The sequence below is a fragment of the Pseudocercospora fijiensis genome (genome assembly GCF_000340215.1).
Source record: "Pseudocercospora fijiensis CIRAD86 unplaced genomic scaffold MYCFIscaffold_17, whole genome shotgun sequence".
Lineage (NCBI taxonomy): Eukaryota > Fungi > Ascomycota > Dothideomycetes > Mycosphaerellales > Mycosphaerellaceae > Pseudocercospora > Pseudocercospora fijiensis.
Window position 1 is genome coordinate 471487 of NW_006921548.1, and position 15879 is coordinate 487365.

Here is a 15879-nt window from a genome sequence, read left to right on the forward strand (position 1 = left end):
GTTGTATGTGTCTCAATTATCGTTGTCGCCCTTCGAGTCCTCCGCGGAGAGAGTGAGATTTATAAGCGGAGCGCTCGAAGCGGGGCTTAGCATTCTATACTATGCCTTCAAAATTCGAAAACATCCGCTACAATAGTCGGATTATAGTAAAATTAATAGCGGAGCTTCGTCTTGATATTGTCTTAATATTATACATCTCAAACAATATTATTTGTATATATAGTAGTAGTGTTGTATGCTTAGAGGTACAGGTTGTCGAACTCGAAGCTAAGCTTAGTCGCTTCGTCGTTAAAGCTAACTCTATCAATATTATAACCGCTATGTTTAAACAATCTACGTATATCTATGCTAGCTATATACTTAAGAGCCTAAGTTAGAAAGTCAGCAAAGCATTCAAAGTCTTCCTATATACGCTTATACTTTTTAATCTACCTCTTAAGTATATTAAAGGTCTGTTCTATTAGGTTCAAATCTAGCGAGTATAGCGGCAAGTATTCTAATCTATAACCGGCTAACGTTATTATCTCTTCAACTCTATTACTATAGTAGATCGACGCATTATCTATAATAAATATTATCTCTTAGCCTTTAATTAGCGGTATTACTTTATTCTCGAGCTAGTTATCGAACGTAACTTAATCTACGGCGCCTTCTATATATAGAGTACACTTGAGATAGCTATTAATAGTTAGAGCCGGCAATATAGATAGGCGTCGTTAGCGTTAAGCGTACTAGAAGTCGTAACAATCTACGCCCTTCGGAGACTATCTATACTTCCTATAAGCAGTCTTCTTATTAGAAGCTGTCTTATTAAGGAATATTAACTTATCTACCGGCCAATTCTAGCTCTTTGTATACTATATCGCTCTTGCTATCGGATTACGCTCCTTCGCGACTTAACGAGCGACTATACGAGTCCACTCGAGCCGATTAGTAAGCGTACGCTATACGCTCGAAGGGCAAAGTTCTACGCCGAAGTTGTCGTACAATTCTATATATATCTCTTCGAGATAAGCGTCCGGTCGATCGTTAAGGTATTCTAGTAACTACTCGTCTATTTCCTTCGTTATCTTCCTTATACGGCGTTTCTTAACCTTCTTCTTCTTGCCCGGTTTAGGCACCTCCGGCGGGTCCGGATCTAGCATATACACCTCCCTAAATAGCTAGTAATACTTCCGCTATCGATATATCGTCGACGTACTTACTCCTGTCTTCGAGACAATAGTTAGAACGTCGAGATTGTCGTTAAAATACAATACTACGAGTCTAGCGGTCTTAGAGGGCAGGCGACCTAGTATAGTAGCGCAGTAGCCGAGGAAGGCGTAGAACAACTATAACAATACCTTAGATTGCATATTTAACGGCTATACTATCGATATACTTAGTAATTCAATATTAGGACGAGAATACGTAGACAGAGGACGATTTGGCTAATTTACTAGTAAAATCTTAGTAGGGCTCCTCTAGTCTTATTAGTGCCTTGCAAAAGGGCCTAGACGCTAGAAGCGGGGGATTAGGGCCTACTACTATATCTTCCAACTAAGCAACTAACGACTATATAGCATTAAATATTGCAGTAATACGGTCGCAAATGCGACTACTATATGTTATCTTATATACTACATCTTCTTATATATATTGAGTACCTGCAATAGTGTTGTTCGTGCCGCATCTACCTAGAAGCCGTATTTTTAGCACCTAGCTAGCTTTAGGCCGTTCCCTTCGAATCCGTATACCTCTACTATACATATATATACTATGCCTGCACTTACAAAACAAGACGAGAACCTAATACAATAGGCCTTAGATAATGGTATAGAAGCCTACCTTATCGTCAAAATGCTACTTAGCAACTATCGTAGCTCGCGGACTGCTATTTGGAACCGGATTACGAGGTGGAAGAAGACAGCGACTATATTTCTAGCAAAAGGTAGAAGGCCGCATATTATAACACCGGCTATACGTAACGATCTATTAGACTTCCTAACAATAAGAAGTATATACTAGCTCGAAGAGATGCAGATAATATTGCTAGAAAATCACTAAGAATAGGTCTCACAATCGACTATTAGTCGCTGTCTTAGTAGCAGTAACTTTACATACAAATTGCTGTCTCGTACGGCTTTATAAAGAGACCCTATTGCAAGGGCACTATTTAAGGCTAAGTTACAGTCATTTGCGGCCTTCTAGATTGTATACCTTAACGAGTCTTATGCTTTAGACAAGACAGCTCTTCGAAGGCGTGGATAGTTACTAAGAGGTATGCTAGCAAGGGATGTCTAGCATCTATACTATTCGTAGCGATATACGATCCTTCTAGCATACACGATTAATAGCTATCTTCCGGAGCTACTAATACAATAAGGTAGTGTCAACAGTAAAGACTTTATAGCATTCGTACGCTATCGAGTATTGCTACGTTATACGCTATATCTAGGTCCACGGTCAGTTATACTGCTAGATAACTATAGTACCTATTTAAGAGCTATTCTAAAGGAAATGTACTTAGCTAAGGGTGTATACCTGCTCTTCCTTCCACCATATTCGCCTAATTATAACGCTATTAAATTGAGCTTTAAGCACCTAAAGCACTGGATTAAGAAGTACTAGTAGACAATGCCTAAATATAGGTTACCTTACTAGCAGGCAGACTTCTAGGCATACCTAGAATTAGCATATAAGCGATAGGGTGACAATATTGATTATCTAGCGCAGTTCAAGCACTGCAAAGTGCTCGAGAAGCTATATAAATATAGTCCAATACTGCCGGCGGAGATATAGAATAGGAGGTAGTAATTACGATATACGTCAAATTCTAGCTCGATTTGTATACGGAGTGCCAAGACCTTTTATACTATAGTAAATCAATGCTGTATTCTCTTCTAAGGAACTTCTAACGGTTGCCGTTTATACTATTGCTACTAGAAGTCATTATATCGTCTCTTAAAGGCGCAGCAATTTCGAGGCTTGGCACGTCGGAGCAAATTTCAAAATGTCCGATATTTAGCTAAATACTACATATCATTATAACAACACTACATTATTGATATTATAATAGCCGGCAATTCATTAATAGGTGCGGCGCTATTATATAAAAAAACAACGATATAAATCGCATATGTAGTTATAGTGTAATCTATCGATAACTAAAATTAATATTATCGGCTAAGCTTAAAGGTAGTAAGGAAAGCGGAGGTAGGGCTTGGAATAGCAAATTTGATGTTAAACATTTAGCTATTAAAGATTCAATACCTATATAGCGCTAGAAGTTAACTATACTCTATCTAAATCAATCTATATAAAGCACGCGGTCTACCTATAGTATTACCTCTTACACCTCCAAGTTATAGAACCAAAATCGGATAGGTAGTTATAGTAATCTAGACAGCTAGGGTTAGCAAAGCTAGCTTATTGTTATATCGGCTTCGTACCTCTCAATTTCGGCTACTTTGACGCATTATAGCAAAGTCTATAACTCGCTTACGAAGCGCCTATCTAATGCCGAAGGCCGGCACTACTCTCGCTAACCTATTCTTATTCTCTTAGCGTCGCAGTTGTCTCAAATTCTAGGCGTTATCTATAATAGCTTTAGTGATAGCCTCCTGCCTATCCTGCTATATCGGATGCTATTAGAAGAACTAGACTAAGAAGAGAGGTGTCTCTGTATAGTTACCTAATATAGTGCTAATATCCGGCGGCACTAGCGAGCTACGGAGCTGTTACTGTAGTATAGATTGGACCTGCTGTTAAGGTTGCAGAGCGCTTATAATAGCAGGGTTAGCCATTATTAGCTAAAACAGTATCGGGTTAAACTGTTGCTACTATTGCTACTGTTACTGCTATTGTTATTGCTAAAGTAAGGCTATAAGCAAGATAGACTCGCTGCCGCTACTACTATTGCTAGTCGGTTACTATCGCTCGGCAGTAAGGGCGCCTATAAGACTATCGATTGTATACTGTTACTAAGAAGCCTTATTCTTCGCAGAAGCGGCGGTCTTAGCCTATACGTATTCTTCGTAAGAAGCGACAATCTTGTCGGCAATCTCTATAGGCATATAGTATAGAAGAGCGCTATTAATTCGGACTATATTAGCAAATTCCTTTACGTAAGAGCCTATTATACTATAATAGACTCTACGGCGCTTGTAACAGCCAATTCTACGACCTAACTTCTTGTTGTCGCACTAGTAATTATTGCATTTAAACTGCTTGAATACTATCGAGAATACCTCGTCGTCTTTACGGCATTCTTCCTTCGTCTTATTATTAGTGTTCTTTCGGCTATTCTTAACCTAAGAGGCTAGTTGTAGCGGCTCTAGTAGATCGCTATTAATCTTGACAAACTAATTACTATTTAGTAGAGTTAATAGTCGATTAGGCATAGCAACGCGCTTATAGCTCTTAAGGACCTTAATAATATAGTAAGTGTTAGTATTGGCGCAATAGCGTAGGAACTTGGCTACCTCTTTATAATAGTCGTCCTCGTAGATAATATTATAGAAAGTCTTCGAGCGCTTCGGTATAGATAGCCGTATATAGTAGATAGTAAATACACGGTCTAGCTGTTGTTGTAAGCCGAGCCCTTCTATAAAAACCTATAAGGCTACTCTATCCTTAACCTTCCGTATTAACTGCGCTATCTTATTGTTATTTAGCCTCGAGTAGGCAAAGTCTATATTATTATCTTCTAGTATATCATTTATAGTTATAATATTGTACTGTTTGCCGTATAATCGATACTAAACGATCTATATAAGATCTGCGCTAAAGGGCTTCTTGTTCGCTCGTAGCTTCGGCGTTAGTATAGCTTTAGGCGTACGTGAAGTCGGTCGGCGTCGCGAGCTAGCTTCTAATTGCGATTTCTTAACAACGCTATTAGATATCGACAATAGCTTAGTAGGAGGTTTATTAGATAGGTCGGCGCTATTATTCTACCGTTTAGATAATGTTTTGCGGGTCTTGTTTCGTAGTGTTTTGCCCTTAGTCGATTTCCGCTTACGCGAAGAAGCTAGCTTTGCGCCCGTAGCTAGTACCTTCGGCGCCTCCGTAGGCGACTAGTCCTTCTTAATACTCTGTCTTATATAATACTAACCCCCCTTAGCGGGCATACTAGTTCTACGAGACGCTGGTTTTAGTGCGATTACTAGCCTCGGCGGAACTGTCTTCCTACGAATAGAAGGCTCGGAAATAGTAGAGGGAGGTAGCATTTAGGAGGTCCTCTCTAGGTTAGAATATACTAGTTCTGCCGCTCCTTTCGACCGTATATGCATTATAGGCTCGTCGTTACTTGTCTCTTCGCCTAGCAATCTATTCTCTTTATCGTCGTCGTTGTTGCTATCCTTGTTATATAAAGAGTTAAGCTACTAGCTAAACCGCAAGCCGTCGTCCTATATAGATAGATTGTCGAATACTTCTTAGGCACGTAGAAGATATGCTTCTCGTTAGTATAGTTACTCGTTAAACGGAATAGTATTAGGCGGAAATAGTGTGTGTTGTTGCTATAGAAACTAGTGTTTAAAGTCGCGTTATATAAACGGGGGCGGGTTAGGAATTTAGGAAGAGTCTATAGGTAGACTGCTAGGTAAATCGTTATATTCTATAGTAATACTGTCTCTACTGTTAGACTGAGTCTCGGCAATGGTATTATAATGCATTCTACGCGAAAAACGCGTGTAGAAACGTAGTATAGTGGTGTTGTTATATAGAGTTCTATATAGGTTGGTAGTGCTCGAATCCCCGCCTCGGAGCGTCCAGGCCCTTTTGCAAGCTAGAATAGCATTCTCAACCCAAACGCAAAACACAGTATACAACTGATCACAGTAGCGCATCCTGTTTACTACATCCCCAAGCTTTAAACGGACTTTCACCACCACACTTCACGCTACACCATTACGGCACATCCGAACACCAAAGCAGAACAAGGCTTCCAAAATAGATAATAATCGATTCCTGGGCGAACAGCAGTAGTAAGTACTAGGAGCCAGCAATCACGCATTTGCTCGCCTTAATGCTGATCTACTTAGCCGTAAGAGGCTCTACAACCAGAAATCCGTCGAGCTACTCCTGCGAGAGCATCCCGTCCGCGTCATCATCGCTATTGTCGTCTACGAGGGCCTGTTCGGTCTACTCCTGCCGCACCGTCGTCCAGGCCGCACGCTCCTCCAAATCCCAAGTACTTTCGACTTCGCCGGCCTATGGCAGACCCTCCTTGCGCTTCTCATCACCTTCCTAGTGAGTTCGTACCGACTGTTCACCTGGCACCGCGACAACTTTCAAGCTTCGGACGTACTCTTCAGGCGCCGAGCTTCGCGTTTCGGCGACTCAGCGTAACTTGTATAGGTACCGAAAGTATAGCAAAACGTAAGCAGGCACAACTGATTGGGGACAGAGGTGTCTTTCGAGATACGCGATGAGCAGGTCCATCTTGAAGAGCATGGGTACTGAGCAATTCGGCACAGAGCCATCATATTGATGGAAAGTTTGAGCAATGAGTGCCAAATTGTGACTGGGATAGAACTATCTGAGAGCAGGAAACAATCTATCAAAGACCAATCCCCATAAGTTCCGAGACACCTTCAAATGACCGATCTGTCCGGCGTGATGATAGATCTAGAGCAGCCGTGCCGAGAGTCGCTAGCCAAGAGTAGGATCTCGAGCAAGCGCAATGCCTGCTGACCACATACCAAACTGCGTCGAGGCGGGGAGGAATGTGAACTCTACCCTGACGTACCGACGATCGGAAGATGGAAGCGTGAGATGCTGCCGAGGAAGCGCGCCCGTATTCTGGGTGCCCATGCACAACCTCAAGGTCTCGACGTCAGTGAGGATGAGATGTTCCGGCAGAACAATGATGAAGAGAGGACCATAATCTGCAGTACCTTCAAGAAAGGCCAACGACATCCATGCTTCCCAGTGAATCTTGCGGATAGAGAGTGTCACAGAGTAAGCCGGACTATTGTACTTCTCCGACTCCTCCTCAGAGACCGAGGAAGCCAGCGCAACGACGAATGGCATTACCAGCTTATCAGGTCTGTGTAAGTTTCAGCAGAGTCCGTAGGGGCAATGATAACCTAGAGAAGGAGACTCACTTATGCCAAAAATATGGGAAGGCCACATTGCTAAGCTTTGATCGCTCGAATGGTGTTTGAGCACGATACTCGGCCTGCTCGTCTGCTTGCCAGAGCTCGTCAGCATACCATTGCTCGTTGTCTTGGCTGTAGCTGATATCGCATTTCGTCTTGCCTGTTTACGGGTCAGCATTGCATCTCATCGACAGATGGCGAATTTGCACTTACCTACAGCATTCGGCGTGTCGCTCAAGAGATCCATAAGATTGAAGCATAGCACGAATGCGAGCGGCAAGTGGGATGCCGTCTTCTTACTGGACAGTACGAGCTCCCCCGCTTCTTCCCAGTCATGGAGGACGTCTGTGATGTTGCCAAACCGGGCGTCTGCTCGTAGACCAGGGAATACCGGATACAATATATCCGAGGAGCGCAAGCTTGCATCCAGCAGTATAAAGAACGCTGCTTGATCCTGAGTCAGTAGACGCTGGCGTGTAGATTGAGAGGGATTCGTAACGTTCGGTCGTTTCTTTCTTCTTTCTGGTTGAGATTTATGTTTGAGGTCGATCCAGTGAGCTTTCAAGCTCTCCACGGAGAGGCCGGTGTCCTCAGATATGTACGCCCACTTGGTATTGGTGCTGTTCTTCAGCTGCAGCACCCGACGTTCTTGCTGTGGCGTGAGTGGAGCATACATCCTCCTTTTGTTTGCGAGCCGCACTGCTTCCCTGTTTTGCTTGACCTTGATCCGATTGTAGACGCAATTCAGTACCTTTATTTTCACGTGAGGAAAGTGCAGCTTCTTCACGTCCGACCTGGACAGACCCTCTACCTCGATCAAGTGACATAGCTTCTGCTTGTCTGCCACACTCCACTTTTCATGACTAACTGAGAATTGTCTCGCGTTGAGGAGTGTTCCCTTAGGAATCGAAGTGCGAGGTCCTCCTGGAGCCCGAAAGACCGGTTCCATGTTCGTAGACTTGTTTTTGTAGTATTCCCTGTCGGGGCTTTCGCTTTTCCTATAACCTGGTTTGCCTTGAGATGCCTTCTTTTGTTTCCGAGGCGCGGCGAGAGAAGTAGGCGACGAAGAATCATGCTCATTGACTTCCGTCTCTTGTGGCCACCATATGACACCAGGAGTCGCAGCGATACCGGTATCGAGGAGGCCAGCATATCGAGAAGTTACTACTGACGCCGGCGAAGTCATAGCTCTGTTCATGGCAGCCACATCATCCACACCAACTTGTATCCAGCTCCAGGTGCCGGCAAAGCCCTCCGGCGGGGCCTGGGGGTTGACCAAAGCACCAGACCATTGTGCAAGCCTGATGCGTTCCCAACGATCTTGGACCATTTCGGGCGACAGTGGCGTTTCGTTTTCCAAGTCCTGCGGAGGGGTCTGCGCGGCATTGGAATCTTGGCACGCCCTCATGCAGGCGTGCACGAAATCGAGCGCTTCTCTCCGGAGCACCAAGCCCATCTCACTGCTATCAGCTATACTGCGATTGAAGTGTTCTTGACCAGCAGGCACTCGAGCACAGTTGAAAGCATAAAAGGCGCAATCGGAGCTGTTGTTTTGCTGAGGGCACGGGAGATACTTGATAGCATTCGGCTCTGGCCAGACGACTGTGCTCAGCCCGAGTTCCTCGCGCATTGAGATAAGCTTGGCATACAGTACAAGCTCTTCTCTGATCATGGCGAGGCAGCCAAGGTCCTCCTTTGAATCATGAACGGAGATCTGGCCAGTGTTGCTGTCGAAGTCAACAGTGAACAGTACGTGCAACCAATGCCGATTTGCGACATTGTAGATCAGAGACCAAGATGTCGTGCCAGGAAGCATCTGTGAGCCTGGAAATGCATCCATGGTGCCCTCCTGAGCAGCTGCTAAAAATTGCTGAAGACCTGCGATAGTGCGGTCGTTGCCGATGTCGTGGCCGTGGCCCGCGTCGTCGGAACGTCGAACGAAGTAATGAGTCTCAGCAGGATCTGCGATGAAGTGATTGTAGTTGGGATTCTGCTTACGAGCCAGGTCCACCCCCAGTGATCTCAGATCTTGGGCTACTCGTAGAGGATTGAATGGTTCTGGCTCGCGCTGAAATCTGATTTCGAACAAGCCTTGTATCTCGAACAAGACTTGTGCGAATGTTCTTTGATAGGCTTCAGCTCGCAGCCAACTTTGGAGCTGACGCTGATCCTTGCGAAAAATCTCCCAGGCGCTAGCATGCGGAGTCGGTGGTGTTGAGCTCATATTAGAACGATGCGTTGTATGCTCAGCAGCTGCTTCGGAGATAGCAAGACCAATACTGCTTCTGAGAGAGCGAGATCGAAGAAGAGTATGAGTCTGACCTGCGACATGTTTGCGACTAGCCTCAGGCTTGTGAGTCTCGAAGCAGAAGTCAAAATCCAGACAAAGAACCAGTGATCGAGTGCTGCCTAGCCTGCATTGATATGCTGCTGAAATCAGAGACACGACAGCAATTATAGGACCAGTAGAAGCTTTACTGGCAGTGGCGCATCGAAGACGTTGACTTGTCACAGACTCTCCATTTCGCAAAGCGGTAACATGGCCGAAAGTGAGATATTCAATTTTGTGCAAGGCTACCGATTGGACCAAAGCGAGAGCCCAGACGTTCTATGCTCAGGAGTAAGGCGAGGAAGTCAATGACTTTATTTGTACTAATTGCTGCAGGTTTGGAGGGTGGAGGCGCTGACACTGTTTTCGTGTGTGCACTCAACGATGACGTCGATTTCCCTGATGAGAACATGTCCGATTTTGATTTTTGGGCCTGGGTCCGGGAGCACAACAATCGACTGCTTGTCTTGCCTGTCGATGCCAAATTCTGCGGCCGCAATAACGTGAGATACTCGGGGAACCTCAGCCTGCACGATCAAGGATTTATCTACACCTGGTCTCATTGTACCAAGCGTGACAATGACCACTACAACATTGTCGCAGCGTTGGTCGAAGGCGTACCAAACCATCTGGCAATCGTGCCTAGAGCCATCTGGGGTGCGGGCAACGAATCTTATGGAATGCTCGCATCGGAGTCGGGCCCACTCTGGCTGGCTTTATTCATGGTCCATTTCGACGACATGGAGCAGGCCATTCAGAATCTGGCTGCTGCTACGCTCTCTGAACCAAGAGCACCGGTATGGTACGTCAATCCTACTAACGGACTCTGTTTCGAAGGATGGAGACCAGAAAAGACTAGTCACCCTCCCATCTGGCCAGTATCTGGCTCGGCCTCCAGACGAGACGCTACCCGACTCATCCGGTTCTTCGATGATTTGAAAGCGGCGGATCCGAGTATCAAGGTGTTCTTCAATCGCGATCAGCCCTGGATACACGATTTTCATATCGGACTTCCTGGTCTCGGAATGGTGCGTATCGAACACAAATACCGGAACAAGCCGTGGAAGCAGATGGTGGTAAATTGGGCCGCCAAACGTCACACAAGGCAAGCTCCCTTCGTGCTTCGACGTCTCTATCACTTCTTTATTGGCCAGACGCGAGACGGAGGTATAACATGCATCGGTCGCCACGAAATGCACAGGGTCTTCTCCAATACCGACCGGACAGCAATCGATCTTGAGTTTGTGACGTCTCGCACCAAGACCTCTCTCCCGGAGATTTTGGAGTACATGAAACAAAACTTCTTTGCTGCGAAAACAGCTATCATTGACGCCCTTGACGATATTCGCCCAGAAGACATTACTCGCGGACTCCTCGAAGGCTGTTGGAAGCAAAAGATGGAGCAAGTATTGAATCGAGAACTTGCCGATATTAACGACACTGGGCGACAATTTGGTATGCCGTGGGTCGCTAGGGGCATTCAGTATTGGTGCTGGAGGTTGGAGAGAAGCGCCCTTTTCCCAGTGGCCACGCTCGGCTCGCCGTTTACTCACCTTTATATTGACCACAAATGGCTTCCAGACGAACTATCGTACTACCAAAAGTATGGACGCTTGCCATTCTACGTGTGGTGCAAAGCCATTATGGAGAATCGTGCCGTCGCTCTGAAGCTAGAGGATCGGCGCCTTGGACCGCACGCTTCCTTACAGCTAGACGCTCTGTTGGGTCAGACTTGCAGCGGGTGGAACAAGCCACCGGGAGAGGACTTCAAATGTTTCAACGTTTTCGGAATGTTGAAGAGCTCGATAGTGCGACAGAACCAGGAGCGTTCGGCTTGGTACGCCTGTTTCCCTGATGACATAACTGCCCGGTTTCAGTCCAGCGATGAGAGCGATCGATTGTCGAAGATAGAGCCGGCTATGAACAGCACCGGCGAAAAGTTTCTCAGAGCTCGCAATGCCTACAGCGATACGCTACAGGATCCGCCATACCGCAGCGGCAAGACAGCAGTACCTCTGAAGGCACCGTTCATTCTAGAAGGCATCGAGCCTATGAGATATCTTATGAATGTTGCCGATGGCTCCATCAATCGCCAGCTGAATCGAGTCCTTGACGATGACTTGATGAATAAGAGTTTCGAATGGCAGAGCACTCAAGGCGTATCGCAAGCATATAGCCCAAAGATCCACATTGGCCAATACATTAGGACTGTGAGAGCGTGGATGCAGTCTCTATGGACGTATAGTAGTAAGTACGCCTGGCAATGCTCGCTTTTCACGATGCTAACAATTCTGTCATAGTGGCGTACGGCGTGACCGTTCATCGGGGGGGGGAGACGTCAGCACTGCCCAAGCTTCGTCCCAACAGTATGATGTCGATTAATCGGGTGCTCTTCGTGGATACTCCTTTAGAAGCATGTTTCAGGGTGAACATGATGGGAGTGCGGCCCGCAGAAGTTCTTTGTGTAGTAAGACCCGAAGAATGAATTGCTTAGAAGAGGCAGGTAATGACTCTGATGCCTAGCAAAGTACATTGCTGTAAATTGGTTGAAATCTGCTGCGCTTTTTGCTGTGCACTTGTGAAGCTTACGTCCGTTCCTATGGAGTCCTCAATGCCGAAGAAGCCAGGCCGGTGGGCGACGTACTATTATTGCCGCTTCGAGCAATTTTTGGAAGAAGTTCGACGTCTCGACATGGCAGACCAACCCCTGAGTGAAGCCTATGAAAAGCTCGCTGCTGCTTCTGCTGAGATGGACGGTAAATCGGATGCGTACTCAGGCTCATGGCTGCCGCTCTCACCACTCTAGGAAAGGCGGGATATCGGCGCCAGCGAGAGTTCCGGCGAGTGGATGCAAGAGTTGAGGCATGAAACAGCGCAGGTCGATGGCCTTATCATCCTGAGTGTGATAGGACACGACATCGACCAAGTAAAGAGCGTTAGAGCAATGGAGTTTAGTCCGGAGAATGTAGATATGATAGACAGGCTTGAAGCTGCATTGCGGCAGGTCCACGGTAAGAGCTGCTTTCGAAAGTCGCCATCAGCGCTAACTCGGCCAACCATAGACACCTTGAAAGGCATTCTGCAGGGGGATATCGAACGACGATATGGAACCTCAATCTCGACCTCCAGCTCCAGCTCCAGCCTCACGCCTACGCCAACTGGTCCGAAGCGCAGCGCCGAGCAAGCCAACATGGATCAGATAGCTTTTCCCGTTAGGAAGAGACAGCGCACTTCCGGCGCAGTGCAATCCAAGAATCCGGAGGAGGTGAATGTCGAGAATGAGATCTCAAGTGCAAGTACAGCTCAAGATCGCGAAGAGCTTATGCTAGATGCAGATGATGAGCATGGTGACTCGGTGGCAGATGATGAGGAGGATGACTTGGAGGCAGATGATGAGTAGTTCTAGGGAACATCATGCATAATGGCCTCGCTAGAACAGATCCTTCGCAGTGGTGATCTTGTCCTCGGACGCTTTTGATCACAATGCTCTTTCCCTTTCTCCTTGACGACTTCTGTTTGAGGAACTATAGCGGCAGTTCAAGAATCGAGACTTTTGACATCCTCCATCGTACCATTCTTTGACACGTCTATCTCTGGCCAAGGATGTTGGCATGCGAAAAACTTCGGATCCGCTCTATTGCAGGGCAATTGTTCATCGTGGTAGGCTGATTTTTGATATGAAAGAATGTTGCCCTCTCGAAGACGACGTGTCCGCCGTTGAGGTAGTCGTGCTGCGGCGGCGAGTTCCGCGGTCGCTGTTCATCTTCGGGAGTCTTGGCAGGGTATCGAATTCGCGCTTGGCAGTAATGTTGACCAGAGTATTCTTGCGATGACTGTATACGCGTGCCGGAAGGAATGATGTGGGATGGATGGAAGAACGTGGTGGCACTTTGCACAACCTGACCTTATAGAGAGTGAGAGTAGCTGCTTGTAGGAGGCAAAATAGCTCCCAAACCTACCCCCGACCCTCACCGCTTTGGTATCCGCATCTTGCTGGCGTTGTCGCCTAGGGCAGGGAGAGGAGGTTGTTGGGACTGCCTATTGTCCAGGAGGGTTCTGCCTAGTGCCATCCAAAATCAGTCCGCCTAGTTTTCTATAGCGCGTTTCTTCGGAAGCGTGTGAGGTCGAAGTCCAGTAGGCATGTTCACTTAGTTGATTCGTGACTTGTCTTAAACGGTCATAAGCTTGAGGTTCATATCGTATCCGCAAGAGTGACTCCGGGTGTTGCCCGTCTACAGTTTTGCTTCGGCATTGTTCTGTATATGTGTTTTTTTTTTGACCAAATAGCAGCTCCTGCTTTGGCTCTTTCTTTGTCAGCATCTATGTCCTTGTCCAGCGAATCTTGACGTGGCCTATGTCCCTCTCTTCCTGGTGTTGCGTTGCTGTTCTGGCCTTGGTCTTCGTTGTCCTTCTGTACAGTCGGCGCATATTGTCGGTATCGGTTCAGTGGTGGAAGGCGCGTAGAAGGGGCATAGACAGGGGCGGCGTATGTCCAGCAGGTTTAGCGTATGTCCGGTTACGGGTTTGGCGCGTGTAGTGTGCGGTTTGACGCGTGGGTTTCCGCGATTCATTTGGTCGTACAGGGCGGGCGCGACTTTGGCAAGCAATGGGCCAAGATATGTGAGGAAAGGCATCCAGTCCTTCCTGAGGAGTGCTGGGCTTGCTCCGTAAACCTGGTGAGTCGTGAGACCGAGTGCCACTCCCTTGCCAAGCAGCTCCACCAGGTTGCTGGCCCAGATTGGCCACCAGCCTTGGTCTCGTGGACCCAAGCCGTTCATATCGATGAGCAGGGCTGGGCCATGAGTAACGATGTCGTCAACAGCATCACTGGCCGGGGATGCTGTCGCAGACAGGTCGGGAGTCGTGCCCCTCAAATAGGCGCTCTCTTGAGGAGACTGTAGTAGTGGCCGAGCGGGCAAGGATGTTGGTGGTGGCAGGGCAAGAGGAGGCAGACTACGCAGTGATGCCATGAAGCTCGATGCGCGGCCTAAGGTACCTGAAGCCGCGACCGAAGTGTCCGCCTCCAAAGCTTTGTCCTCACTGCTATCTTCAAGGTTCATCATCTCTTGTCCTGGTAAACGAGCCACCTCAGATTGCCATCCTCCACGCACGACAGCTCTCTCATCCATACCACCGCGAGAGAGCTGACCGTAAGCACTGCTGGGTTAGGCGCTGCGCAGATCCGTGACGGAGAGCTCCTCCGCCGTGACGACTAATGGCACAGGCATGTGGCTGCCAGTGCGGCTCGCCTCCAAGGCGGTCTGGTAGCGGCGAAGGAACATCAGCAGGTCGGTGTTGGTAGGGAACTGCCGATTTGTGTTGAGGTGACGTAGCTCATTTAAGCAGCATATGCGGCGCAGACAGAGCTATGAGGTTTGTGAGCGGTCTATTGCGCGACATCAGAGCCCACTGCCAGGCCTGTGTTGTCCTTATCCCAATCCTTATGGCACTTTGGCTTCACATCATCGCCAAACCGACGGACGATCTGCCTTACTCGCCTCCCTGCCATCTTGGGGCCGGAGGATGCGATGTCTTCCTAAAGCTCCAAGCCGATGTCTCGAAAGAACTTCCTGGACAGCTCAACATTGGCAACATAGCTCTATACCGAGAAAGCCAACTCTTCGTCGAAGAATACAACGGGCTCGCGACACACCAACACCAGCTTCGTGGAGACTTCGACCAGCTCGCCGGCATCGAGATCAGGGACTGGATGACATATATTGTTAGCACCAGCAACCGGTCTATAAACATTGAGCGTTACCAAAAGAGCGTTGATACAAAGGTCAAAAACTTGATGGAGTCGAGCAAGGTTTGCGAAGCTTACAAGCTCATCTCATCACTCTTGGCGCTCGAGGGCGCGTACACGAACTCCGAAGCCAGATGGCACGTGCGAAGGAAGCCATGCAGAAAGAAGCTACTCTTCGCTCTTATAAGCTGTTCGCTGCATACGACAAGGTACGCTGGCCTAGCGCACTATCAGATGACCAACTCGAGATATATGTCGGCAACATCGACCTGCAGCTGGAAGCCCTAACTGAGCTGGAGATCGCAGATGACCGAACTGGATCTTGCTTAACAGAAGACATCTCGAGTCTTTAGCGTAACTGGAGCTACCTGAAGGCCTCCAGGGCCGCAGGCACGCCGGCCGATTACTAGTCTACAGCGACAGAAGGGGAAGATGCAAGGACAATGGCCCGTTTTCGACGACAAGAAGCGAAAGCATAGCTGAAGGAAGAGCTTGTAGAACACATCTGTCGGACAAGTGGCCTAGTGCAGTAGCGTTGCAGGAAAGGGCGTGGAGCAGTAGTCGACTATCTAAGCTCGCTCGTGAAGAAAGAGTCTCAGAGTTTGCTTTCGCGAGTCGCAGCAATTTGCAGAAGACAGCCTCGAAGAAGACACAGGCTCGAGTTTTGACAAGCCCTATACCTTATGCTAGCATGTAGCGACATTAGCACAATGTTTCTACAC

At 47.5% G+C, this 15879-nt stretch overlaps 4 protein-coding genes across 4 annotated transcripts; 1 reads left to right on the top strand and 3 right to left on the bottom strand.

The window, feature by feature from the left end:
• Positions 1-5767: 5767 nt before the first annotated feature.
• On the bottom strand, positions 5768-6650 carry MYCFIDRAFT_209360 (uncharacterized protein; the record flags this gene model as incomplete). The annotated part of the gene is made up of 10 exons (XM_007934181.1): positions 6550-6650; positions 6361-6520; positions 6286-6304; positions 6225-6254; positions 6139-6192; positions 6040-6104; positions 5992-5998; positions 5909-5949; positions 5819-5881; positions 5768-5780 (listed from the first exon to the last, which is right to left on the bottom strand). The coding sequence occupies exons 1-10, from the start codon at positions 6557-6559 to the stop codon at positions 5768-5770; spliced, it is 462 nt and encodes a 153-aa protein (XP_007932372.1). The 5' UTR covers positions 6560-6650.
• On the bottom strand, positions 5800-9413 carry MYCFIDRAFT_217101 (uncharacterized protein; the record flags this gene model as incomplete). Its single annotated transcript, XM_007934182.1, has 7 exons — positions 5800-5966; positions 6024-6337; positions 6387-6802; positions 6879-7030; positions 7089-7242; positions 7296-9072; positions 9405-9413. 5 exons carry the CDS (start codon positions 9411-9413, stop codon positions 6717-6719), a joined length of 2178 nt encoding a protein of 725 aa, XP_007932373.1. The 3' UTR covers positions 5800-5966; positions 6024-6337; positions 6387-6716.
• A 279-nt stretch (positions 9414-9692) lies between these two features.
• MYCFIDRAFT_180381 (uncharacterized protein) lies at positions 9693-12811 on the top strand (the record flags this gene model as incomplete). The annotated part of the gene is made up of 7 exons (XM_007934183.1): positions 9693-11658; positions 11712-11806; positions 11836-11873; positions 11911-12122; positions 12161-12167; positions 12189-12245; positions 12274-12811. The coding sequence occupies 7 exons, from the start codon at positions 9693-9695 to the stop codon at positions 12809-12811; spliced, it is 2913 nt and encodes a 970-aa protein (XP_007932374.1).
• Positions 12812-12841: 30 nt separating this feature from the next.
• MYCFIDRAFT_180382 (uncharacterized protein) lies at positions 12842-14749 on the bottom strand (the record flags this gene model as incomplete). The annotated part of the gene is made up of 10 exons (XM_007934184.1): positions 12842-12868; positions 12894-12935; positions 12970-13004; positions 13034-13299; positions 13384-13471; positions 13560-13654; positions 13692-13803; positions 13829-14555; positions 14601-14717; positions 14741-14749. The coding sequence occupies 10 exons, from the start codon at positions 14747-14749 to the stop codon at positions 12842-12844; spliced, it is 1518 nt and encodes a 505-aa protein (XP_007932375.1).
• Between the last annotated feature and the right edge of the window lie 1130 nt (positions 14750-15879).